Source organism: Mercenaria mercenaria, chromosome 13 (assembly GCF_021730395.1).
Source record: "Mercenaria mercenaria strain notata chromosome 13, MADL_Memer_1, whole genome shotgun sequence".
NCBI classification, from domain to species: domain Eukaryota; kingdom Metazoa; phylum Mollusca; class Bivalvia; order Venerida; family Veneridae; genus Mercenaria; species Mercenaria mercenaria.
The window spans coordinates 31,822,081-31,849,847 of NC_069373.1; the positions used below are offsets into that span (position 1 = coordinate 31,822,081).

The 27,767-nt window shown below is 36.5% G+C and overlaps 1 protein-coding gene across 1 annotated transcript in view; it reads left to right on the plus strand.

Annotated features, from left to right (window-relative positions):
• The first annotated feature begins 1,757 nt into the window (after positions 1 to 1,757).
• The window catches only part of LOC123528998 (calcium/calmodulin-dependent protein kinase type 1-like), an 87,835-nt gene continuing 61,825 nt past the window's right edge, over positions 1,758 to 27,767 (plus strand). Inside the window, exon 1 of the mRNA XM_045309146.2 lies at positions 1,758 to 1,953. Within this exon, the coding sequence (XP_045165081.1) occupies positions 1,856 to 1,953 (98 nt within the window). The 5' untranslated portion in view covers positions 1,758 to 1,855. The remainder of the gene's footprint in view (positions 1,954 to 27,767) is intronic.

Below are 27,767 nucleotides of genomic sequence, written 5' to 3' on the forward strand. Positions count from 1 at the left end.
ATATCGGTTAGTTATACATTTTCTTAGGTAAAGTATGTTTATCACATTTATACTTATGATAAAATAACTCGATCTTGGTTGGGCAACTGCAACAGGAAAACCAATTATTAAAAATATCTCCAGTGAAAACCTAACTTGTATTAAGCGCTAACTGAACATAAATGAGTGTAAATGATCAGATGTTAAAGTTTAAAACAAATCCGTTACTTAGCCAAAATCTGATTATCCACCTTTAAGATCGGTCACAAATGAACATCTCAAAGTTCCTAGATCTAAAACAGCATTATATGATAGGTCATTCTCGGTTGGTGGGCCCAGGATGTGGAACGGACTCCCCTACGAAATCAGAAATCGCGAAACTCTAAGTCAATTTAAAAAACACCTTAAACTGTATCTTTTAAGTGAAACTATGTAAACAATCTCGCTTTTATTTCAATTAATTCAAACTTAATTTACATATTTCCATACTTACTTGTACAGGCTCCATGGGTATTGTAACCTCGTGGGGCAGTGTGTAGTATTGTTTCAAAAAAAAAAATAGTGATGGCACCATTAACCAGGGGGGTTGAACCTCTATATGCAGCCCGTCTGGGCGTACCATGTAAGGCGTTTAGCACTGGTACTGGCAATAGGGGTAAGATAGCCTCAGGAGAAGGGTGCTGTTTAATATGGTCGTTCGTTTCCTTATTTCCTGATTTGTGCATTCCATTTCTCTGACCACCACCATCCACAATATCATTCATAGGTGTAAACTGTTCATTCTTCGCACTCGTGAGTTCTCAGACATTGTAAATTTCACGAAAAACATTCTTACATACATTTATAAAGATATAGATTCATTATTCATTACAAATCTTCTCTTGATGTTTTTTTTTGTTGTTGTTGTTTTTTTAAACTTACTTTACTTGTGGCACTGCTTTCATTTTTATTCTCTTCTTATCTAATTAGTTATGTATAATTCATATGACAATTTTGTCAAAAAAAAATATTTTTCTTCTTATTTGTTTTCGTTTTTTCTTTCTTATTCATTTTTATCTCCCTTCCTGTCTTATCAATATTAAAGTGTAACAGCCTTGCAATGTTCGCATTTTTATATCAAGTGTTATTATGTTTACATTAGTCTATATCTGTTATTACATATGTGACATAATAACAATATTATTTCCTTAAATGTAATCCAACGCTTTCCCGTATTTTTCTCACAAACGAGTTTTTAGGGTTTTAGTGCGCGGATTACAAATAACATTTATTCTTTCACCACTTGTACATAATTTCTCTCTTCATTGTACTACATACTGTTTATGCCACTAAGAATTAATTATTTGTTCATATCAGTGCAGTGGCAATGAAAGCCCAATATAACAACTATAGTAATTTTGCAAGGATAAGTAACCCGTGCATACAGCTGAATTATAGACAGAAGTCCTGCCACAGGCACGAGTATCGGACCTTTGATGAAAACATCCTAAATCAATCCAAAATGAGAGAGAAAAAATGTAGTGATATATTAGCCCCTTTCATGTGAGCCCCTTTCAGATCGATATATACTATCTCTACTGACAGTACTGTAGATGGTACATCATTTGAAAGGGACTCATATTTCTTTATGTATTTTATTATAGTATGTTCACCAAAACATGGATATACAAAATATTTTGTTTTGTTGTACCAGTTTATCATTATCTGACGCTATTGCGTGGGTATATTCTTCTGCCATTTAATAAATGCAAACAGGTGCGCGCAAATTAATGACGTCATAATTATCGATCTTGGTTGACGGAAGTAGTGAAGATACAATACATGAACGTGTATCCCAGTGTCTTTTGATGGAAATTAAATTTAAATTTTATCGAAAATGCCACTGTTTGGAAGAAAGAGTGATGGAGATAAGAAAGAAAAAGGAAAGGACAATGATATAAGGAAGAAATATGATTTAAAAGATAGGCTTGGAACGTAAGTAGGAATTATATACATGAGAACATATCAATGTTCAAACATTAATTGACAGCTGTGTATTGTATTTAAAAGATGCTGATAAATGTATAACTGTGTTCTAGGATACCGGTGATATTAATTTGAGTTTGCTATATTTTTTCTGAAAGCTTTGGTAGGTGATTAGTTTTATTGTTACAACAAACGATACATATTATATTTTTTGTAGAAAGTCCAATTTTACATAGCATATTTATAAGTTATTAGCTTTGTATTAGCGGAAATATCGCGCGACTTTAGGAGCGCAATATTCTTCCGCTAAAGAATGAGTGCATATTTCCCACTGCCAATATTATAACCTTTTTATTACATACGCATCTACACATATAAATATTATGTAAATATCATAAATATGTTCAATAGCCTGAATAGGATTGACAATACTGAACTAAATAGAAAAAATAGTGCAACAACACACACTGAATTACGTCACGCACCCGATATGAAATTCAGGCGTCAGTGTATAGAAAAATATTGACGTTTTCGGTACCAGTGTAACTTAACGGGGAATAGAAACGAGTATGTAATAATATAGGGTATATCATGGAGGTAATATAGAGATGGAGTGCGGACGAAAGCACTTCAAAGGCACACAGTGCGGCACTGCAGCTTTGTTATCCTCTGATAAGTACATGTCAATCAGTAGCAGTTAGGTGTTAATCACTTATCATGTTGCTCCTTACGGAGTTTATCGAGTGAGACCTGATAAACAGCCAGAATAGTCCTTAGTAACACTGGGATCGGGATGTTCCGATATTTTCCGTTTAGTAACTACCTTGTAAATGCTGACACCTTGGCAATTAACGTTGACGAAATACACGCATTTTACATGTTATCCATGGTCATGCAATTATAATTACATCGAAATTGTTCTTGTTGGAAAGACTTTATTATGCTTATGGCAAATAATGATTACGAAAAATATGATTTTGAAGGGATTTTCTTTTCCAATGAATTAATTTGAGTAACAGGGATGTGGAATGATTCTGAAAATGACTGGCCATATTGTCCATGTGAACAGCCAAATGACAGAGAAATGATTAATTGCAAACATGTAAAATGCGAATTTGAATGGTGGCACTATTCATGTGCCAATTTGAAAGCTGAAACTATACCGGAGGGTCCCTGGATATGTCCAGAATGTAAAGCCAAGAAAGATATGAATACGAAATTTCACTTTATCATAAATAGGTTATAACGTAATATTATTGACCTACAAATCCGATTTTAGCAGGACAGAGCGTATATGGATATTATAATACATCTTGTCTTGTCAGTATGCTTGTACAGTAGGCGAATGAGTGAAATACAAGGCACATATTTTAAAAAAAAAAACAGGAAAAAAACAAACAAACAAACAAACAAAAAAACGTGCATCTCTACAGGCACTATTCTCCAGATTGTGCGACAAATTGTAGAAAAAATGTTCCAATTTAACAGTGAGATTTCACACCAGCTTCAAATCTGCGAAATAAATTAAATAATCAAATAAATAGATAGATAGATAAATACCCGAAGAAGGGGTTTGGTAACTGAATAACTACTTAAATAAATAAAATTTAATATACATTGTAGTTATATGAACGACTTATCTATAAACTTGTAATTAAGACCAATAATGTAAAATATGCATTCTGAAACAAAATGCTCAAAATTGCTCAATTTTTAATATTCAGTAAATGAAAATTTGATACCTTGACTTTAATTTAACATGTCTACATTTTTTAGGAAATTTAAGGAAATTTAAAAGAATTTATTATTTAGTTTAAAATGACTACATAGAGAACTGTAAGCGCTTACTTAACTGAGTCACAGATGTCTGAAGAGTTACAATATCAAAGTAATGCATGTTTTAAGTAGTAGTACATTTATTCTACCGATGAATCCCCCGCAGTGCGCATTGTTTGTATTAATTAGTTTCAAAATATGACCCGTGCGCATATGTCACCCACAACTTCCGTTTTGTTGAAATTTTGATGCATGTGCTGATTTACAATAAAACCGCGGTGCCGCACAGTGTGTTCAAAGGTTTATGTTAATTACATGTGAAATAGTGATAATTAAGTGACTGTGGTGATATATCTCGTAGGATTCTGAAAGGAGCTCAGCAAGGAACAACATGTGGTATAATAAATAATTATCACCGATTATCTAGTCCGCACTCCATCTCTATATTACCTCAATGGGTATATGTATGTACAAGGGATTTAAACTATCCTGGACTACCATTTACCACATCTCCAGGGTTGTTGAAAGCCAGCTAGTACTGGCTTCAGTAACTTGTTTGTGATTGAAGATATATACTTGCGATTTACTTCCCGATGTTAATAAATTTTATCTAATTTGTAGGGTTCATTTGTCCACAGTTTGTCTATCTTATTTTTAAAAAAGTTTATAGATCTATTCACTTATTATCTTCTGGTAGTCAATTCCAGTCCATAATACAATGATGACTATTTTTTTTCCGCCACAAAATATAGAAGTTAACGACACATAGGGGGAGGGGGCGTCCAGTGGGTGTATTCTCCAACACACTGCATGTTGCATCAATTTGTCATTTTTACAGTTTTTTTTTTTTATTATTTGATTGTAGAACACTTATTGGGGGATGGGGGGTTAGGGGGTTCTCCCCTTGGAAATTTTTTAAATACAGGCCTCTGGTGCATTTTTACGTCCATAATTTTGTGCTAATGGACAGGTGAGTACCCTTTTGATGAGGGGTGGGGGGTCAGGGGGCTTTCCCCTGGGAAATTTTGAAATACAGGCATGAAATGGTGGCCTCTGGTGCATTTTTAGGTCCAAAATTTTGAGGTAAAGTAGGGGTTAGTTCTCTCTTTATGAGTGGGGGGTCAGGGTGTTTTCCCCCCGAAAAATTATAAAATAAAATACAGGTGGCCTCTGGTGTGTTTCTTGGTCTAAATTTTGAGAAAATATTATTATCATTCCTTTGCCAAAATACAAAAATGTAGTAGGGTATTTTTCAGCAAAAATATAAAAACATTTGCATAGGTAGGTCTTCTCTGAATGACTAAAATTAATAGGAAATTGGGGTCGCAAAAATGTGTGGCAAACAAAAAAAAATAGCATTTTTTATAAAATGAAAATTTATGACGTATTTTCTATGACCAGAGTTGATTTTTACCATTGATTTCTGCTCGTTTATTGCAGTTTTTCATTGGAATTTGCCAAAATCAATCTAGGATCATGATTTAAAAATTATTTGAAATTTGTAATAGTACTAGTAATAGTGATTAGCTAAAATTGAAAAGAGTGTAGAGTAGATCTATATTTCATGCATATAGAATTGAATATTGCCTAGAAATGCATTACTCCACAAAATATTTCCTACTGAATATGTCAAAATCAAACTGATGGTGTACAACTAGTGTCATAAATATGTGTCCGGTAATACCCCGGCATGACCGATAATACCCCCTTTGAACACCTCAAATTGATTTTATATGTAACAAGTCATATGACCTAATACAGACTGATCTATTTTTAGCTCACCTGTCACAAAGTGACAAGGTGAGCTTTTGTGATCGCGCAGTGTCCGTCGTCCGTGCGTCCGTCCGTAAACTTTTGCTTGTGACCACTCTAGAGGTCACATTTTTCATGGGATCTTTATGAAAGTTGGTCAGAATGTTCATCTTGATGATATCTAGGTCAAGTTCGAAACTGGGTCACGTGCCATCAAAAACTAGGTCAGTAGGTCTAAAAATAGAAAAACCTTGTGACCTCTCTAGAGGCCATAATTTTCAATGGATCTTCATGAAAATTGGTCAGAATGTTCATCTTGATGATATCTAGGTCAAGTTCGAAACTGGGTCACGTGCGTTCAAAAACTAGGTCAGTAGGTCTAAAAATAGAAAAACCTTGTGACCTCTCTAGAGGCCATATGTTTTACAAGATCTTCATGAAAGTTGGTCAGAACGTTCACCTTGATGATATCTAGGTCAAGTTCGAAACTGGGTCACGTGCCATCAAAAACTAGGTCATTAGGTCAAGTAATAGAAAAACCTTGTGACCTCTCTAAAGGCCATATTTTTCATGGGATCTGTATGAAATTTGGTCTGAATGTTCATCTTGATGATATCTAGGTCAAGTTCGAAACTGGGTCACGTGCCATCAAAAACTAGGTCAGTAGGTCTAAAAATAGAAAAACCTTATGACCTTTCTAGAGGCCATATATTTCACAAGATCTTCATGAAAATTGGTCAGAATGTTCACCTTGATGATATCTAGGTCAAGTTTGAAACTGGGTCACGTACCTTCAAAAACTAGGCCAGTAGGTCAAATAATAGAAAAACCTTGTGACCTCTCTAAAGGCCATATTTTTCATGGGATCTGTGTGAAAGTTGGTCTGAATGTTCATCTTGATGATATCTAGGTCAAGTTCGAAACTGGGTCACGTGCGGTCAAAAACTAGGTCAGTAGGTCTAAAAATAGAAAAACCTTGTGACCTCTCTACAGGCCATATATTTCATGAAATCTTCATGAAAATTTGTCAGAATATTCACCTTGATGATATCTAGGTCAAGTTCAAAAGTGGGTCACGTGCCATCAAAAACTAGGTCAGTAGGTCAAATAATAGAAAAACCTTGTGACCTCTCTAAAGGCCATATTTTTCAATGGATCTTCATGAAAGTTGGTCTGAATGTTCATCTTGATGATATCTAGGTCAAATTCGAAACAGGGTCATGTACGGTCAAAAACTAGGTCAGTAGGTCTAAAAATAGAAAAACCTTGTGACCTCTCTAGAGGCCATACTTGTGAATGGATCTCCATAAAAATTGGTCAGAATGTTCACCTTGATGGTATCTAAGTCGGGTTCGAAAGTGGGTCACGTGCCATCAAAAAGTAGGTCAGTAGGTCAAATAATGAAAAAACGTTGTGACCTCTCTAGAGGCCATATTTTTCATGGGATCTGTATGAAAGTTGGTCTGAATGTTTATCTTGATGATATCTAGGTCAAGTTTGAAACTGGGTCAACTGCGATCAAAAACTAGGTCAGTAGGTCTTGAAATAGAAAAACCTTGTGACCTCTCCAGAGGCCATACCCTTGAATGGATCTTCATGAAATTGGTCAGAAAGTTCCAAACTGGGTCACGTGCCTTAAAAAACTAGGTCAGTAGGTCAAATAATAGAAAAACCTTGTGACCTCTCTAGAGACCATATTTTTCAATGGATCTTTATGAAAATTGGTCAGAATTTTTATCTTTATAATATCTAGGTCAAGTTCAAAACTGGGTCACATGAGCTCAAAAACTAGGTCACTATGTCAAATAATAGAAAAAACGACGTCATACTAAAAACTGGATCATGTGGGAAGAGGTGAGCGATTCAGGACCATCATGGTCCTCTTGTTGACAAATGGAAAGTAGAGTGAGAGAGGATTTCTGAGACTTGTTTACGGTAAGTAGTGTGAAACTTAAATTTTATGAATTCTGTCCGATAATACCCCGATCGACGTTACTTCAGTCAACGATGACATGTAGAGGCGGAGCTAAATAATTTTGCCGATAAAACACATCACACGCTAATCCCTCGGTTGGTGACATGCTGTGTATTGTGTATTATGAATGGAAACGGTCGCGGGTAATATTGATTTTTAGGCTAGGTAGAGAGTACTTTAGACAAAGAAATACACATTTAAAAAAATACATTTACGGCAAAATATTTTTCCGCCACTTTTTTATTTTTTTCGCCATTGGCGTATTTGTCGAATTGCAGCGGTAACCCTGAGTCATTCAGTCTAATTGTGTTATAATTATCCCACCTAGTATATAACCCTGTTAGTGCATGATGTACCAGTAGCTTTATGATGCACCGATTTGGTGTTTTCAGTGGGGTATCAGCATCTTAGGAGTACAGTCGACATCGTACTTGTGACCACCTCTATTAAGTGATTTTTGTATTAAACGACCAGTCAAAATCTCTCCCGAACGTTTTCAGTATATAAATTCATTCCATTAAACGACTTTTTTATTAAACGACTAGCGACCACATTAATGTAGTCCCGATAGGTAAAATATTCGACAAAAGTATCTATTAAGCGACCGGGTACCAAAATTCTACCGGGCATTTCTTCACCTGTGTAATTAGCGAGTACGTTTTGCACGTGACTGAATGCAATTAACCTTTGTATCAGTCGAACTGCCAAACAATCTAGCCGTAAATTGCACGGTTTGTGGACTTGGAAAAGTGTTCACAAGGTTAGAACAGATTTTGAAACCATACATGTATGTTCATAATAAATACAGTTACATTAACAGTTAAAAATAACTTTCCTTTTCATCTGACTGAAATTCATTAAGAGACCATTCCATTAAAAGACCACTTCTTAGCAGTCCCTTGGGTGGTCTCTTAATACAATGTCGACTGTACAGTCTAACCTGTCTTAAGCAGCCAGCCAAGGGAAGCAGACAATTTGGCCGCTAAAGCCAGGTGACCGCTGACCGGAGGTGCAGCCAGTATATGTATTTTTCAGACTTCTGACCAGTCTATAGCCTTTAAGCCCGTTTCTTTTTGGGTTTTCCATTATTATTTTACCAGGATACAATGACGTGCATTTGCCTTCGCAATACGAATGGTCTTCTTAGCAATCTAAAACAGCGGCGTGTTTTCTTTACTACAAAAATTGTTACAGACAATTTTCCAACTTCAAAACAAGTTTGTTTACAATTTTCGCCATTTTGGTAAGGGAAGCTACTCTCGGCGCTTATTGTCTACGCTAAATCTAAGATTGCCGTTACGTTCCGTAAAAGATAGAGTGGTTTATATTTTTTTTCAAACACAATTAATTTCTTATAAATTTAATAGTATTTTGATGACAGAAGTATAAAAAATTCACAAATATTATGCTACTCATTAGTTATCGAGTATTATCTTTAACCGAGGTCAAACTGTGAACAACAAAATTGACACGAGGTGACAGTGTGACACGCTAATTACCGATAATTACTGGCCATTTGATCATAACAAAAGGGGATTACACCTTTGGTTATCAGTTTTAATTGAGAAGCTCATGTCATTTTGTCGTTCCTGTGGTGAAGTCCCGCGAAACTTAGCAACCACGTGCTTCTCAAAATCGGGTATCTTCGGCGATTATTGCCTAAAAATAATTGGTTTTGGAAAAAAAATGGCCGCTGAAAGGGGTCAAATACGGCGGTCGGGAGGCAATTTCGGTGGCCGCTGGCCGCGGACGGCAGGTGGCCGCTGAATAAAGTGATAAAATAGAGGAAAATCCGTCGGGGGCGTCATAAAATGGCCGCTGAACGGAGGTGACCGCTGATCGGAGGTGACCGTTAGTACAGGTTAGACTGTATGTTTCTGGCGAATATCTTTAGGTTCAGAAATAACTGCATTTCAGCATTTTCAAATGTAACTGATTATGATGTATATACCATTGAACATGCTGAATGAAACAGAACACTTGAAATTTGATCAATGATCAGTGCTTCATTCAACCGAGAATTTAAATTTTAATATTTTTTTTTTACTTTGGGAAATTTATTTATATACCAGATTTATATAGCGCCCTTTTCAAGATAAACATGTTCAAAGGCGCTTTACAGCAACTGCAGCCACACAGGGCACGAAATCATCCTCTACTAGTACAGACACAGAGTGATCTGACCAGAGGGACAGAGTGAGATAAAGCCCCCAGAACAGACAGTTAGAACTTTTCAGATACAGATGTGTCCGGCTAACTTAACCTAGCTCTTTCCGAATAGACAGTCTGGTTCTTTAACGTGCCGGGTGTATAGCACCGATACACGCAAAGCCGTCTTTCCTGGGAAGAACCAGTACAGGCTTCTAGTTAGGCGGGGCCTCAGGATTGACAGTCAAGCATGTTACTACTAGACCACCAGCCCACCTACATGACCATACATAAATATGTATTCATTCTCTATGACAGGACATAATTCTGTTCTTTGTGGTCAAAAGTAAATTAAAATATCAAGAGGTTAAGGTTAGAAATTTACAAAACTTTTCTTTTGTCTTCGCTTTTTTTTATTTTAAAGGGCATTTGTTAACAAGGGTTTACAAATATTTCATCAACATCTGGATATAAGTACACTGATTAAGGATATTGTTTGATTTGCTAATCATTTTGTACTCAGATATTGTTAAATTAAACTCAGAATCAGTCTTTATTAAAAGTTCGTCTTGCTTCTTAATTTTACATAGTAGCATAGGCCAAGTTTAAATTACTTTAGTAGCTTAATGATTGTCAAATATTAAACAGAAATATTGAAAAGTTAGGAGTAAGATTTTGTTGAAATCAAACATGTCAAAAGAATAAATGTAGATATTATCCTGAAGGGGAGATAATAACACTTGCAATAAAACAAATGTATACATGACGATGTCTTCGGAGTTGCAGCCGGTCAGTACTAAGTGAAAGCTGCTCCAGTTCTTCAGTGATGAAATAAATGAGTCAACATTATCTTAATAATATTTACGTAGCAATAAGTACTTGTAAACATGATTCAAATAAGGAAACGCTGGATTTAATGTTTAGCCTTACATTTTGAGAAAAAAATTCAAACAACACCAAATCATAGAAAGAAAGAAAGTTGAACAGCATATAAAACATGTTCATTATTCTATTAAACAATTTTCAGTTTACTGATTTATACACTGAATTCTGGAAAAGGACTACATAAAGGGGCCATATTTCGGACAGTTCAATGCCTTTAAATACTTTCCATTTTCAAAGAACTGTTACATATCTTCATTTTGATGCATTTTTAATAATGACACAGTGCTGAAATCTCACGTAACTAGGTGAAACATAGTTGTCAGCAGTTGTCTGCTTTTATTTCTTTACAAATGGCATTCATTTTTAAAGGGAGACAACTTTTTGAGAATATTTTAAGTCCATCGTACGGGACAGTATGGCAGAACATGTAATGGTCAGGTAAACTGTTGGTAAAGATGTTGTTCATTTGTCAAATATTTCTGTGTTTAGATGATATACTCCTAAACATTATAGATGGTAATTAATGTAAGATTTAAAATGGGATTAGTAGCAGACTTTTAAAACTGGTTGTGTTGGCAGTGTTTAGATCATGTTTGCTGAAGGTAAAGTTTGACTTTCCATTAAAAAGGAAAGAAATATCAGTTCTTTTTTTCATATATCTTCTTTAGCTAAACTCACATAAACTCTTAAGCTTTCTTCATCTTCTCAAAGGAGCCATCCGTTTATTTTGGCAGTTGCTCCACCTCCTTTACTGTTCATGAGCCATAGTAGGTGGAGCTGTGAGTGTGAATTTCCTATCTTATACCACTTCTTGATTTAGTGAATCCATTTCTTGCATTATGATGTAGTAAAAAGATAAGATGGTCAGTTTTTTTTTTTTGAACATCACTTAGCTTGTCATTGGATAGAATGAATATTTGAACTATAATGAAGTTTCAGAACATGCTTTCACATTTTTCTTCATTTTCGCTGAAAGGTTTAATGTGTTCTGTTATAATTTCTCTCAGTTAAATTGTTAACAGCCACATGTATTGATGTAAATTTGTGAATTTTCTGTCATGCAGAGGGATAATCAGAAGATGGAGTGTCTGTGCTGGCTCTTTCCATGCATTTTTTCTGTAAGATTTTTTTTCTCTGTTGGTGAAACAAGAGTAAAGCTAACAGCTAACAATGTTAGGAAACTAGATGTATTAGATTCCATAGTTATTTTATTTAAAAAGATTTATTGCTTGAAGCAAATGTTTTTCTCCAATTAGAAACAGTTCTCGACTTGAAGTAGATTCAGTTAAAACAAAGGCAGAATACTTTTTGTCTATAATTTGAGAATTCTGGAAAGTCCTTGTAAGATGGCAGAAATATTATGAATAAGTATCATTTATAATACAGTATAATAAAAAAAGAAGGCTTTATGATTACCAGACTTTCGTCAGAAGTTTTTAAGAGAAAACAAAAGACATTAAAAGTAAAGCTGCAAGAGAGCAAGGAAAGCGTGCATCTGGTCTGCAGTTTGAATTGAAATCAACTTTACTATGTACAAAGAACCAAATCATGTGTAATAGACCAAGTTTTGGTTAAGGGCATTTAGTACACTTTTCAGAAAAGGTTTCAAACTTCCAGTATTAGAACAGTTAAAATATGGTATAGCTAGATTGTCAAAAATCTAGTCTGGTTCAGGTAGATTTTAAAATAATGTGAAGTTTTACCACTAACCTCACCCAAACATAACACTGTGCAGTTTTGCAACTAACCTTACCCAAACATAACACTGTGCAGTTTTGCCTCTAACCTTAACCAATCATAACACTATGCAGTTTTACCACAAACCTTACTCAAACATAACACAATGCAGTTTTACCACAAACCTTACTCAAACATAACACTGTGCAGTTTTGCCACTAACCTTACTCAAACATAACACTGACCTCGTCCAAGCATAACATTGTACAGTTTACCACTGACCTTACCCAAACATAACACTGTGCAGTTTTGCCACTAACCTTACCCAAACATAACACTATGCAGTTTTGCCACTAACCTTACCAAAACATAACACTGCAGTTTTGCCACTGATCTTACCCAAACATAACACTGACCTCGTCCAAGCATAACATAGTGCAGTTTGCCACTGACATTACCCAAACATAACACTGTGCAGTTTTGCCACTAACCTTACCCAAACATAACACTATGCAGTTTTGCCACTAACCTTACCCAAACATATCACTATGCAGTTTTGCCTCTAACCTTACCCAATCATAACACTATGCAGTTTTGCCACTAACCTTACCAAAACATAACGCTATGCAGTTTTGCCACTAACCTTACCAAAACATAACACTGCAGTTTTGCCACTGATCTTACCCAAACATAACACTGACCTCGTCCAAGCATAACATTGTGCAGTTTACCACTGACCTTACCCAAACATAACACTATGCAGTTTTGCCACTAACCTTACCAAAACATAACACTGCAGTTTTGCCACTGATCTTACCCAAACATAACACTGACCTTGTCCAAGCATAACATTGTGCAGTTTACCACTGACCTTACCCAAACATAACACTGTGCAGTTTTGCCCCTAACCTTACCCAATCATAACACTATGCAGTTTTACCACAAACCTTACTCAAACATAACACTATGCAGTTTTACCACAAACCTTACTCAAACATAACACTGTGCAGTTTTGCCACTAACCTTACTCAAACATAACACTGACCTCGTCCAAGCATAACATTGTGCAGTTTACCACTGACCTTACCCAAACATAACACTGTGCAGTTTTGCCACTAACCTTACCAAAACATAACACTGTGCAGTTTTGCCACTGATCTTACCCAAACATAACACTGACCTCGTCTAAGCATAACATTGTGCAGTTTACCACTGACCTTACCCAAACATAACACTGTGCAGTTTTGCCACTAACCTTACCCAAACATAACACTATGCAGTTTGCCACTAACCTTACCCAAACATAACACTATGCAGTTTTGCCTCAAACCTTACCCAATCATAACACTATGCAGTTTTGCCACTAACCTTACCAAAACATAACACTGCAGTTTTGCCACTGATCTTACCCAAACATAACACTGACCTCATCCAAGCATAACATTGTGCAGTTTACCCCTGACCTTACCCAAACATAACACTGTGCAGTTTTGCCACTAACCTTACCCAAACATAACACTGTGCAGTTTTGCCACTAACCTTACCAAAACACAACACTATGCAGTTTTGCCACTAACCTTACTCAAACATAACACTGACCTCGTTCAAGCATAACATTGTGCAGTTTACCACTGACCTCACCCAAACATAACACTGTGCAGTTTTGCCACTAACCTTACCCAAACATAACACTGACCTCGTCCAAGCATAACATTGTGCAGTTTTCCACTGACCTTACCCAAACATAACACTGTGCAGTTTTGCCACTAACCTTACCAAAACATAACACTGTGCAGTTTTGCCACTGACCTTACCCAAACATAACACTGACCGCGTCCAAGCATAACATTGTGCAGTTTACCACTGACCTCACCCAAACATAACACTGACCTCGTCCAAGCATAACATTGTGTAGTTTATCACTGACCTTACCCCACACATTAATGTGCAGTTTTACCACTGACATCACCCAAACACAACATTGTTCAGTTTTACTGCTTTTGTGAAGTATAATTTATGGTGGTAAATGTATCAGAAAATATTATATTTATTGTGTAATTTCATGATATGATTGAGGAAGTTATTTCCCCTAAGTATTCACCTAGCACTTACTAATCTTTGCAAGTACTTTCGGGCATTTTCGTTAGCTTATGCGATATTTGTATCCTGAAAATGCCTACATTAGTTAAAATAATGATACAGTTATACAATGGCACAGTGGGTCTGACTTCTCCCATTACCATGTGTTCAAATTCAGTTCAGACCATTTTCTGTCAATTCAATGTATGTAATTATGTCGCACCCAGGAGACATATTGTTTTTGCCCTGTCCGTCCGTCCGTCCTTCCGTCCGTCCGTACGTCACACTTCATTTCCGAGCAATAACTGGAGAACCATTTGACCTAGAACCTTCAGACTTCATAGGTTTAAAGGGCTGCTGGAGTAGACGACCCCTATTGTTTTTGGGGTCACTCCGTCGAAGGTCAAGGTCACAGGGGCCTGAACATTGAAAACCATTTCCGATCAATAACTAAAGAACCACTTGACCCAGAATGTTGAAACTTCATAGGATGATTGTACATGCAAAGTAGATGACCCCTATCGATTTTGGGGTCACTCCATTAAAGGTCAAGGTCACAGGGGCCTGAACATTGAAAACCATTTCCGGTCAGTAACTTGAGAACCACTTGACCCAGAATGTTGAAACTTCATAGGATGATTGGTCATGAAGAGTAGATGACCCCTTTTGATTTTGGGGTCACTCTGTCAAAGGTCAAGGTCACAGGGGCCTGAACATGGAAAACCATTTCCGATCAATAACTAGAGAACCACTTGATCCAGAATGTTGAAACTTCATAGGATGATTGTACATGCAAAGTAGATGACCCCTATTGATTTTGGGGTCACTCCATTAAAGGTCAAGGTCACAGGGGCCCGAACATTGAAAACCATTTCCGGTCAGTAACTTGAGAACCACTTGACCCAGAATGTTGAAACTTCATAGGATGATTGGTCATGAAGAGTAGATGACCCCTTTTGATTTTGGGGTCACTCTGTCAAAGGTCAAGGTCACAGGGGCCTGAACATTGCAAACCATTTCCGATCAATAACTAAAGAACCACTTGACCCAGAATGTTGAAACTTCATAGGATGATTGTACATGCAGAGTAGATGACCCCTATCGATTTTGGGGTCACTCCATTAAAGGTCAAGATCACAGGGGCCTGAACATTGAAAACCATTTCTGGTCAGTAACTTGAGAACCACTTGACCCAGAATGTTGAAACTTATAGGATGATTGGTCTTGAAGAGTAGATGACCCCTATTGATTTTGGGGTCACTCTGTCAAAGGTCAAGGTCACAGGGGCCTGAACATGGAAAACCATTTCCGATCAATAACTAGAGAACCACTTGACCCAGAATGTTGAAACTTCATAGGATGATTGTACATGCAAAGTAGATGACCCCTATCGATTTTGGGGTCACTCCATTAAACGTCAAGGTCACACACGGCTACTAAACGCTAGCGCCACCACCAAATTATGGTGATAAGGAAAGGAGCTATCGACATTTCCGTGGTGCAGCTATCGCCCGTTTCTACTTGTAAACACGTGAGTAAAATTTATACTTTATCTTATATTTTCATTGATATATTATTTTTCGAAAATCGGAGAATGTAGTTCCGTGTAACAACACTTTTACAACAGGTTGGCTGTGATTTCATTAAGTATTATGCAAATTGTGGGGCCAGGAGCTTTTCTCCCAAATTTGACAGTGGCATATTTTCATATCGGTCAGTATTCGAACACCATTCCGATGATTAGACACACTGTAAGAACATAACAGCGCATGCAAATGGTGTAGAAATGAATTACACGTATTCCCATACACCAAAGAATTACGAAAAACACAGTAAAAAGTTAAAACACGACTATTTTTTAAAGTGGTGGCGCTATCACTCAAGTGGCGACGCTATACAGTAGTGGTGGCGCTGTTGTATATGATTAGTGGCTGATATGTTCAATTTTAATATATGAAAATGTCTTGTCTGCAAGCCACGGAAATTTCTACAATAATCGATGTTATCAACCTATCCCACACACAAAATACATGTAGTAACCTCTACATGATCGCAAAATAATCTACATGTATATGGATTGTACATTTTAGCTCTATTGATTAATCATATTTAATTGATTGGAATTGAAAATGCACTGTACTCACCTTTCAGAAAGAACTGTGAAAGTAAGGTCTTTTGTTTACAACGACATGCAAACGACATATAAAAAAAAAAGGGAAGTAACTTTCAGAATCTTAATATAACAAATAAATTCTGCACTATCTTCAAATTATTTCCTGGACACAAATCTTTGTTTGAAATAAAAGTATTGCTACTATTTTTTTTGACCAGAATTTAAAGTACACTTACGTTTGTATTTAAGCAGAATATTTAAAGGTTAGAAATAATTCTACATACATTAACATTTTAAACAAAGGAAAATATTTACTTAGACAACAAGAGTCCCAAGGGTCTGTGAGTATTTTGTTCTTTTGTTTTTCTTAGATAGAGAATGTTTCACAATGGTAAAAAAACTATGATCGTGTTTTTCTTTCTTTAATAACATAATTCCCTGCAGGAAAATTATCAGTTAAGAGAATGTTGGTGTTTGTTTTGTTCCGGATGCGTCAGCAGTTCGTATTGTTGAATGCCGTAACAGCGCCACCACAACTGTATAGCGCCATCACTAGAGTTATAGCGCCACCACTTTTAAAAATCCCGGTATATTTCTTCTAACCTGAGATTCTATTATTCATGATGTGTGCGTATATAGTTATTTATCATTTCTACACCATTTACATGCGCAGGTATGTTCTTACAGTGTGTCTATTCATCATAATGGTGTTTGAATACTGACTGATATGAAAATGTGCCACTGTCAAATTCGGAAGAAAAGCTCCTGACACCACAATTTGCATATTATTTTAATGAAATCACAGCCAACCTGTAGTAAAAGTGTTGTTACACGGAACTACATTCTCCGATTTTCGAAAAAAGTTCTATCAACAAAAATATAAGATAAAATACAAATTTTACTCCCGTGTTTACAAGCAGAAACGGGCGATAGCTGCACCACGGAAATGTCGACAGCTCTTTTCCTTATCACCACAATTTGGTGGTGGAGCTAGCGTTTAGTAGCCGTGTCACAGAGGCCTGAACATTGAAAACCATTTCCGGTCAGTAACTTGAGAACCACTTGACCCAGAATGTTGAAACTTAATAGGATGATTAGTCATGCAGAGTAGATGACCCCTAACGATTTTGGGGTCACTCTGTCAAAGGTCAAGGTCACAGGGGCCTGAACATTGAAAACCATTTCCGGTCAGTAACTTGAGAACCACTTGACCCAGAATGATGAAATTTCATAGGATGATTGGTCATACAGAGTAGATGACCCCTAATGATTTTAGGGTCACTCTGTTAAAGGTCAAGGCCACAGGGGCCTGAACATGCAAAACCATTTCCAATCAATAACTTGAGAACCTCTCGACCCAGAATGTTGAAACTTCATATGATGATTGTTCATGCACAGTAAATGACCCCTATTGTCTTTGGGGTCACTCGGTTAAAGGTCAAGGTCACAGGGGCCTGAACATTGATAACCAGTTCCGATCAATAACTTGAGAACCACTTGACCCAGAATGTTGAAACTTCATAGGATGATTGAACATGCAGAGTAGATGACCCCTATTGATTTTGGGGTCAGTCTATTAAAGGTCAAGGCCACAGTGGCCTGTTCATGTAAAATCATTTTTTGGAAATAACTTGAGAACCACTTGACCTACAATGTTGAAACTTAATAGGATGATTGGACTTGCAGAGTAGATGACCCCTATTTATTTTGAGGTCACTTGATCAAAGGTCAAGGTCACAGAAGCCTGAACAGTGACTTGAGAACTACTAGGCCAAGAGTGTTGAAATTTAGCGGGATGATTGGACATGCCAAGTAGATGATCCCTACTGCAGCCAACCATCAGTGTCTCTTTGACTTTTGCTCCTGACCCCTATTGACTTCTTGCCTATAGGACTTTGCATTGGGGGAGACATGCGCTTTTTTACAAAAGCATTTTCTAGTTGTATCAAATTTTCTTTTATTCTTACATTATTTTATGAAACATATTATTGTTTTTACTTGTGTACTGATGCCAGTTCCATGAGCTGTCCTTTAATGGATGAACAAACTGAAGATTGTTGTGAAATTCAGGAACACTAATTCTGCTAACTGATCTCAGTTACATAAACCAAAATTGTATTTGTACTGTTATTGAATCTGGGGAAACTGGTTAGGTTAACTGGTCTTAGTGCTGTTATGAAACCATGGAACACTTGCTTGGTGAATTGACTCACAAACTGTATTAAAGATGGTGTTAACTCACATCAAACATACAAGTGTCATTCCATCTATCCCGACCTACCTTAAATTTTTGGCCCGACCCTAAATGTTTTTATGGCCTTGGAGAACATTTTTTTCAAATTTTTGACAAAAGTTGCAAAACTGCACTTTCTATGCTTTAAACATGGACAGTGATGTTATAAATCAACTTACTGATGCTCTAGAGGCATAACCCCCCTATTTGTATTAATTTTTTGACACAAAAATAATTTCCGAAAAGTCTCCCTTAATAAAAAAAAAAAATCCAAAAAAAAAGTTTTTCCAACCTATCTACCCTAAATTTTTTTTAGCATGTTACCGGAAACAAAGAATTTTTTTTAGGCCTAAGAAATGACCTGATTATCCTCTCTGTAATCCTCTCTGGCAACTGTGAAATCAGCTGGAGGCTTGCACTGATAAATGGTTTCTTGGGACTGTTTTCTCACTTTTTAGTGTTGTTAGGCTGTTTCTGCTGGGTAATTGTCTGTGTTGGATGTTTTTGATTGATTTCTGTAGAGAAAATTTCGGAGAACAGATTCCCTCAACAGTTACAGCATCTTAGTGACCAAAACATCTTCATGCAATTTTCTTTCCAATTAGGTATCTTCAGGTATCAAGGCATTATTTTCTGTCTGCTATTCTCGGGTGGTTAATAATGTAATGAGGTCATTACAAAAAAGTCTTGCATTAATTTTTCCGAACTTTATCCTAGAAATAAGAGAATGTTGATCCCTGGTATTTATATTGATATATCTGTCTTCATTTCAGACTATACGATTTGCCAACAAGATGTTGGCTAGTTAATTTCTCTGGGATAGTATCTCTACAATCATTTTTCTATGTGGGAATAAAGCTGCTCTCCTCCATATTTAGTCCATTTTCATCATTTTTAGCTCACCAGAGCACAAAGCGCTCAAGGTCAGCTAATGGGACCGGTCATTGTCCGTCGTGGTGCGTCATCTGTCGTCATTTGCCTTGTTAACACTCTAGAGGCCACATTTATGATCCTATCTTCATGAAACTTGGTCAGAATGTTTATCTTGATGTACTTTAGGCCAAGTTCGAAACTGGGTCCAAAACTAGGTCACTAGGCCAGATCAAAGGAAAACCTTGTTAACACTCTATTATAGAGACCATATTTTAAGTTTGAAACTCATGAGAATTGGTCAGAATGTTTGTCTTGATGACCTCTAGGTCAAGTTTGAATCTGGGTCATGTAGGTTCAAAAACTAGGTCCCCTGGTCAAATCAGAGGAAATGCTTGTTAATTCTCTAGAGGCCACATTTTATGACCCTGTCTTCATGAAACTTGGTCAGAATGTTTATCTTGATGATCTTGAGGCCATGTTCGAAACTGGGTCATGTGGGATCAAAAACTAGGTCACTAGGCCAGTTCAAAGGAAAATCTTGTTAACACTCTAGAGACCACATTTTAAGTTTGAAACTCATGGGAATTGGTCAGAATGTTTGTCTTGATGACCTCTAGGTCAGTTTTGAATTTGGTTCATGTGGGATAAAAAGCTAGGTCACCGGGTCAGATCGAAGGAAAAGCTTGTTAATACTCTAGAGGCCACATTTATGACCCTATCTTCATGAAACTTAGTCAAAATGTTTATCTTGATGATCCATAGGCCAAGTACGCATCTGGGTCATGTGGGGTCATTAGGCCAGATCAGAGGAAAATCTTGTTAACACGCTAGAGACCACATTTTTTAAAAGTTTGAAACTAATGAGAATTGGTCAGAATGTTTGTTTTGATGAAATCTAGGTCAAGTTTGAATATGGGTCATCTTGGGCCAAAAACTAGGTCACCTGGTCAAATCAAAGATAATAGGGGTGTAAAATTCTTTTTCACACCACTCGCCCTGCAGGACTAGTAGCTAGTAAAATCTACTCGCCCTTAGTGGACAGTCACTCGCCCTAATAATTGACATGTTTAATACTGTCACGTTTTATGAAAGGAGAATTATGTACAAGCAAATTTCAAACTAAACACATAGCTCATACACTACGTTTCCTTTTTGATTATCCGTTTTTGTTACTCTTAAATTTCCTTTTCACACCAGACATTCATTTTTATGCCCTTGAAGGGAGGCATATAGTTTTTGAACCGTCTGTCGGTCTGTCGGTCTGTCCGCAATTTTCGTGTCCGGTCCATATCTTTGTCATCGATGGATGGATTTTCAAATAACTTGGCATGAATGTGTACCACAGTAAGACGACGTGCAGTGCGCAAGACCCAGGTCCGTAGCTCAAAGGTCAAGGTCACACTTAGACGTTAAAGGATAGTGCATTGATGGGCGTGTCCGGTCCATATCTTTGTCATCGATGGATGGATTTTCAAATAACTTGGCATGAATGTGTACCACAGTAAGACGACGTGCAGTGCGCAAGACCCAGGTCCGTAGCTCAAAGGTCAAGGTCACACTTAGACGTTAAAGGATATTGCATTGATGGGCGTGTCCGGTCCATATCTTTGTCATCGATGGATGGATTTTCAAATAACTTGGCATGAATATGTACCACAGTAAGACGACGTGCAGTGCGCAAGACCCAGGTCCGTAGCTCAAAGGTCAAGGTCACACTTAGACGTTAAAGGATAGTGCATTGATGGGCGTGTCCTGTCCATATCTTTGTCATCGATGGAAGGATTTTCAAATAACTTGGCATGAATGTGTACCACAATAAGACAACGTGTCACACGCAAGACCCAGGTCCGTAGCTCAAAGGTCAAGGTCACACTTAGACGTTAAAGATCATTTTTCATGATAGTGCATTGATGGGCATGTCCGGTCCATATCTTTGTCATTCATGCATGGATTTTAAAATAACTATGCATGAATGTGTGACACAGTAAGACGATGTGTTGCACGCAAGACCCAGCTCCGTAGGTCAAAGGTCCTAAACTCTAACATCGGCCATAACTATTCATTCAAAGTGCCATCGGGGGCATGTGTCATCCTACGGAGACAGCTCTTGTTCTTTCACTAATTTGTCATCTCCACCACCAAGTTGCTTTCCATAATAACTGCATCGATAGTAAAAATAAACACAGTCTAACCCCTGCCGTAGTTTCCCAAAGTGTCAGGAAAGTATTAAACATCAGTTATTTTCATTTTCTCAAGACTTATTTCCTGAAAAAAAAATATTTTGAAAAGTGTCCTAAAAATATGGACACAATAATCATATTCCACCTACCCGTCTTGAAACGAGAAAAAAAAAGTTGACGATCATCGGTAATTATTCTGTTGATAAACTAAGTAATTGGCCTGTTTTCATCATCAATTAACATCCTCTCAAAGAGCTGAAAGAAGCGTGTCGGTATCATGACATCTGAAGTGGAGATCAAAGCGGTATTGTCGCACGAGATTGTCATGGCATTACATCATATTACAGTTTTCGCGCCATGTGACTATTTGCCCTCAAGGAATATTTTATATAAAAAAAATACATGTACAAAGATTCATTTAAAACTATTAAAAACCGCAACAACATCATTTCATTTTATTTTAAAACCATATTTCTATTTACGTCCACGAGACCTTTTTACCAAAAAAAAAAAAAAAAAAAATCGTTTTACTCAATGTATTTAAATTACTGCCGCTTTTTCATTATTTAAGATTTTTTAATTCTGTTTTTTGTTCTTTCTGGTCAAAAGTCCGAATTTTATGCCCATAGTATGTATCACGTATTTTCTCTTAAAAAGAAGTCAGTAATTAAGATCGCGCTGTTTGAAATTTAACAAATGATTATATGAAAATTTGACCGTTTTCATACAAATTTGCTTATATTTCCGTCGATATTTTATTGAGATCTTAGTAGATTTCAAATTGTATTACTTCTCAAGCGATGTTGAAAAACTGAAGCGATAATGTTAAAAAAAGAATGCGCTACGCACGTTTTTTGTGTACATGTCGATAAACAAAAGTAATGGAGATGTGAATTTGATACTACGATAGGTCGCACGTGCTCTCGGAATGGAAAATTACTGGCATGACGTTTTGATATCTTTACGATTCGCGGGTAAATTCCAGTCAAAGTAGCAACTGAACTATCTCAAAGTTTGTTGAGGTTTTTCAAGATGTAATTTCTAAATTTCATTAAAGCTACGACGTAAAAACCACTCGCCCGATCGGTCGAGTATACAGCGAGATCCACTCGTCCTATCCATACTTTAACTCGCCAATGCGAGCGGGCGAGTGGAATTTTACACCCCTGAAGATAAACCTTGTGTATGCAATAGAGGCTGCATTTTCAGCTCACTTGTCACGTAGTGACAGCATGAGCTTTTGTGGTCGCCCTTCATCCGTCGTCTATTGTCCGTCCGTCCACAATTTCTTGTGAACACGATAGAGGCCACATTTTGTAATCAATTTTAATAAAACTTGCACACAAATTGTATTGGCATAATATTTCAGTTCCTTTCAAAAACTGGCCAGATCCCATCATGGGTTCCAGAGTTATGGCCCCTTAAAGGACCAAAATTTGCTATTTTTGGCTTGTGAACATGATAGAGACCACATTTTGCAATTGATTTTAATAAAACTTGCACACAACTTGTATTGGCATAATAACTCGATTCCTTTCGAAAACTGGCCAGATTCCATCATGGGTTTCAGAGTTATGGCCCCTTAAAGGGCCTATTTTTGGCTTGTGAACACGATAAAGACCATATTTTGCAATTGACTTTAATTAGACTTGCACACAACTTGTATTGGCATAATATCTGGGTTCCTTTCGAAAACTGGCCAGATCCAGTCATGGGTTCTAGAGTTATGGCCCCTTAAAGTGCCAAAATTTGCTGTTTTGGCTTTTGCAGCCATATAGAGACTTCATTTATGGTTTGATTTGATACAAACTTGCAAAATATCATTAACAACAATAGATCTTGGATTCCGTGATGAATCCGGCAGATCGAATCATAGGTTCTGGAGTTACTGCCCCTGTTTGACCCCTGAAAGAGTCAATATTTGTTAATTTTACCTTGTGAACACGATAGAAGTGACATTTTACATTGGATTTTAATTACACTTACAACTTAAGTCACAATAATATCTCAGTTCCTTTCGAAAACCGGCTAGATTCCTTCATGGGTTCTAGAGTTACTGCCCCTAAAAGGGGAAAATTTTTCTATATTGGCCCTTTCAGCTCAGAATAACCTTGTTTACTCTCTAGGGGGCACATTTTTGATTCTATCTTCATAAAACTTGGTCATAATGTTTGTTATCATAGTCTTGGATGGTTTCAAATCTGGGGTCAAAAACTAGGTCACTAGGTCAAATCAAAGGAAAAGCTTATACTCTAGAGGCCATTTTTTTTGCTCCAATCTTCCCAAAACTTTGTCAGAATGTTTGTTTTCATGAAATCTTGGACAAGTTCGAATCCGGGTCATGTGGGTTAAAAAATTAGGTCACTAGGTCAAATCAAAGAAAATGCTTGTGTACACTCAAGAGGCCACATTTTTGGTCCAATCTGATGAAAATTGGTTAGAATATTTGTCTCCATGAAATCACTAGGTAAAACATGTTTACACTGTTATTGTATGTTACTCAGGTGAACGACCTAGGGCCATCTTGGCCCTCTTGTTTTTGAATTTAAAAACTGTTTTATTTCCTAGTTATTGCAATAGAAATTTGATATGAAGTGATTAATATGTACATTTTAGGAACATTTTATCTGGGAATAAAACCCACCTCTATTTTAGTCAGTAAACTATAATAATATATAGTATAGAGAAAAGCCTTAGTCATGCAAGAAAATGTCACTACAAAATAATATATCCTTAATTATAATTCTAACACGACCAGCAAATAACCTACATACATGTAGAGCAAAATCTATCTCGGGTTATTCTGCAATAACCCACGCGCGTGCAATGATGTTATCCGATCCAGGTGCGTAGCACGGTCATAAAAAGTAGTTACCTTTTTTTTTTAACACTGTTGATACTAGTATGTCGTGTTAGAATCGAAATAACAAGTTCCCAAGTGTGATTTATCGTCGAATAACCCGAGTTTTTCGTTCTTATGCGAAACAATATGTGACTCAGGCCTACAGCCTTCATGATATATTCTTATGAATAAGAACTCAAAACACGGGTTATTCTACAATAAACCACACTTGGGAACTTACTATTTCTTAAATATACTTTGACTTAAAGACACATCTGACTGCATCTGACAGTTTCCTATAAGTATATGGGCAAAAACTTTCCTATGGACAGAATTGCTTTAAACTTTGTGTACTGACTGAGAATCAAGTTTAAAACGGAAATATTTATTAAAAATCATAGGTACCGGTGCTTGATCTTGAATTATCTGCCCTTGAAAATAGATTTTTCAGTATTTTCAGCTGAATAAATAATAAAATCTTTGGCCTACTATATAGGCCATGTAGTCAAACTTCATTGGATGATTGCCTTTGGTCTAATTTTACTCTTAAGATACATCTCCTAATGTTTTGGGGGTCAGTAGGTCAAACCTTCAGGTCACATTGACCTCAGGACTGACAATGGTGTCTGTCCAGTAAACTTGAGAACCCTTTTGCTTTCGCCTTTTAAACTTCATTATGGCAACTTCCTGTGGTCAGCAGATTATCCTTAATATTTTTGGGGTCAGTAAGTCAAAGTTCAAAGTCACATTGACTTTGAGACTGAAAAGAATTTCCACTGAATGACGTAAAAAGGACATTTTGGCCTGTAATCCACAAACTTGATAAGATGATTTCCTGTGTTAGTATACTATATTGTCTGTATGTTATTAGGAATCTGTAGGTCAAAGGTCAAGGACATAATGCTCTCAGGACTGAAAAGGGAAAAGTCATTATGGCGGGTAGTGGGGGCATAAGTGTTTTACACAGCTCTTGTTTTCTCATTAACTACTAATGTCTAATACTTTTGAAGTGATACTCCTGTAGTGAAATGGAAATCATCTTCGTCAAATAGACACTTCCGATATTCATGGACTCTCATATTAAGAATTGGTAGCTTCTGTCAATGTGAAATTGATTTCCTATGATCATGTATTCTTTTTGCCTAATTCCGATTTGTTTGCAGGAGGTTTCTTTTGTAATTTGCCAATAGATTACTTTTATTTGTGTTGTGCTTTTAAAATGTTTTATGATGGTTTTATGTTTAACTTGTATGAATAGAATATAACTGTACATTAGTATGTCATGATTATCTGATAAGAAATAGCATTATGTTATTTGATAGTCAAGGATTATTGAAAAATAGTTATATAAAGTATCAAGTTTGATAATGCGTTTTTAACCTATTTGGTGTATCAAACTTTTGTATGGCACCTAGAGGTTTAAATTGCCTTCTTAAAATCTGTGTTATTTGGTATACAGTGAATACAGGCTGACTCGGACCATGGCTGATTCGGACCAGATTTACTTGGCTTATTCGGTCCAAATTGTTTAAGTTTTCCTGACACTAATGTCATGAGTAAAAATAACATTTATGAGTATTAAGTTTAATTTCTGATGCAAAGAATAATTAAAGTCCGTCTTTAAATGCATAAATGATGCATTTTAGTATGTCAAAACTTCTTACCCTGCTTGTATGGTGTATATTTTATGTTCTTACTTCAAGTTAAACCTCTATGTAAGTTATAATCAACATCATTTTCTGAACATTGCCGAATCATCCAAAACATATGGTCATTATTGACTACTGTGAAATCATTTAATTTCGTCGGCACGAAATTTCGTGGTTTTGACCAAAACGGCTGTTTCGTGGGGACGTAAATTCGTGGATTTTCAATTTTTGAAAAAAAAAAAAATCCACAGGAATAGATCTACTAGTACTTCTGCCCTTACATATGAAACCTACACATGTCAAACAGCGCTACCATGGTTACCGAATTTGCAATCTACGCCGCGGGAGATTAGCGAGTGATCATGTGCCAATTAACGACTGCGTTATCTATAATTATACTACCCCCAATTTGCAAAACTTTTTAAAACTGTGAAATATTCAATGAGAAAAGTCGGCGCCAATTAAAAAATGTCAAAACCGTAGCACCTTGCACAATTAGCATTCATAATCGAAATAAATATAAAGTTGATCATCTGATCGTGTTTTAAACAAGAAATACTTATTGTACTGCAAATCAAAACATAGATTTAAATAATGTAGTGCTAGTATAACCATAATAATTCTTACATAAACTATTATAAACTGGACCGACTTTTTTTTTTTTTGGCAAAATGAATGCGCGTCTGCATGTAAAATTACAAGCTGTTGAACTTGTGCATGTGTTATTTCCTGCCGAGAAACGTGTAATGTGAATTAGATATTAATGCATCGGATACAAATCTTACAATTAATTTGTAATATTTAATAGTTCCAAAGTTGTAGTTTTTTACTACATGTCAGCAAAAATAAAGGCTAGTGTATAAACATTGCATAGCGGGCCCAAAAAAAAATTATATAACAGCCGTATTATAGTGTAGTTGGCACGTGGCGCTACGTCAAACTTCTATATTTAATATCTACTTTCACTTTGACAAACATGTCATAAACAAACCAGGGGTACATTTCTAAATGAAATAGTCGGTTTTGTTTCCACGCATACTTATGTTTATCGTTGATAGAGTCTCCATAAACTACACGAAAGCTGCAGGATAGTACTGCCGCATGCATACAACTACTGATCAGATCGAACGGCTATGGTGTCTTTTTTGGCCACTTTGCGTACAATTAAAAATTATCATGGGCATAATTTGTTCGTTGGGACTTAAATTCGTGGTTGAGCTCAACCCAGAATCCACGAAAATTAATCTGCCACAAATAATAATGATTTCACAGTATTAAATCAAAGTTTGTGGTCTGAATCAGTCAAAATATATGGTCATTATCTACTTTTATTCAAAGTATGTGGTCCGAATCAGCCAAAATATTTGGTCCGAATCAGCCATGGTTCGAATCCGCCACGGTCCGAATCAGCCTGTTTCCGTATACAGTCAAACCTGAGTCAAGCAGCCAGCCAATAAGGGAGCAGCATAATCTGGCTGCTAAAGGCAGGTGGCTGCTTAACCCTTTCCCACATCAATACGTTTATCACCGTATCTATCGATTACCAAACAGAAACGTATTGACCCGTGTCTATCGATTACCCGATAAAAACGTATATTATCGAGTATCGGCCATTTGAACAAAAACATCTATCCCCGTATC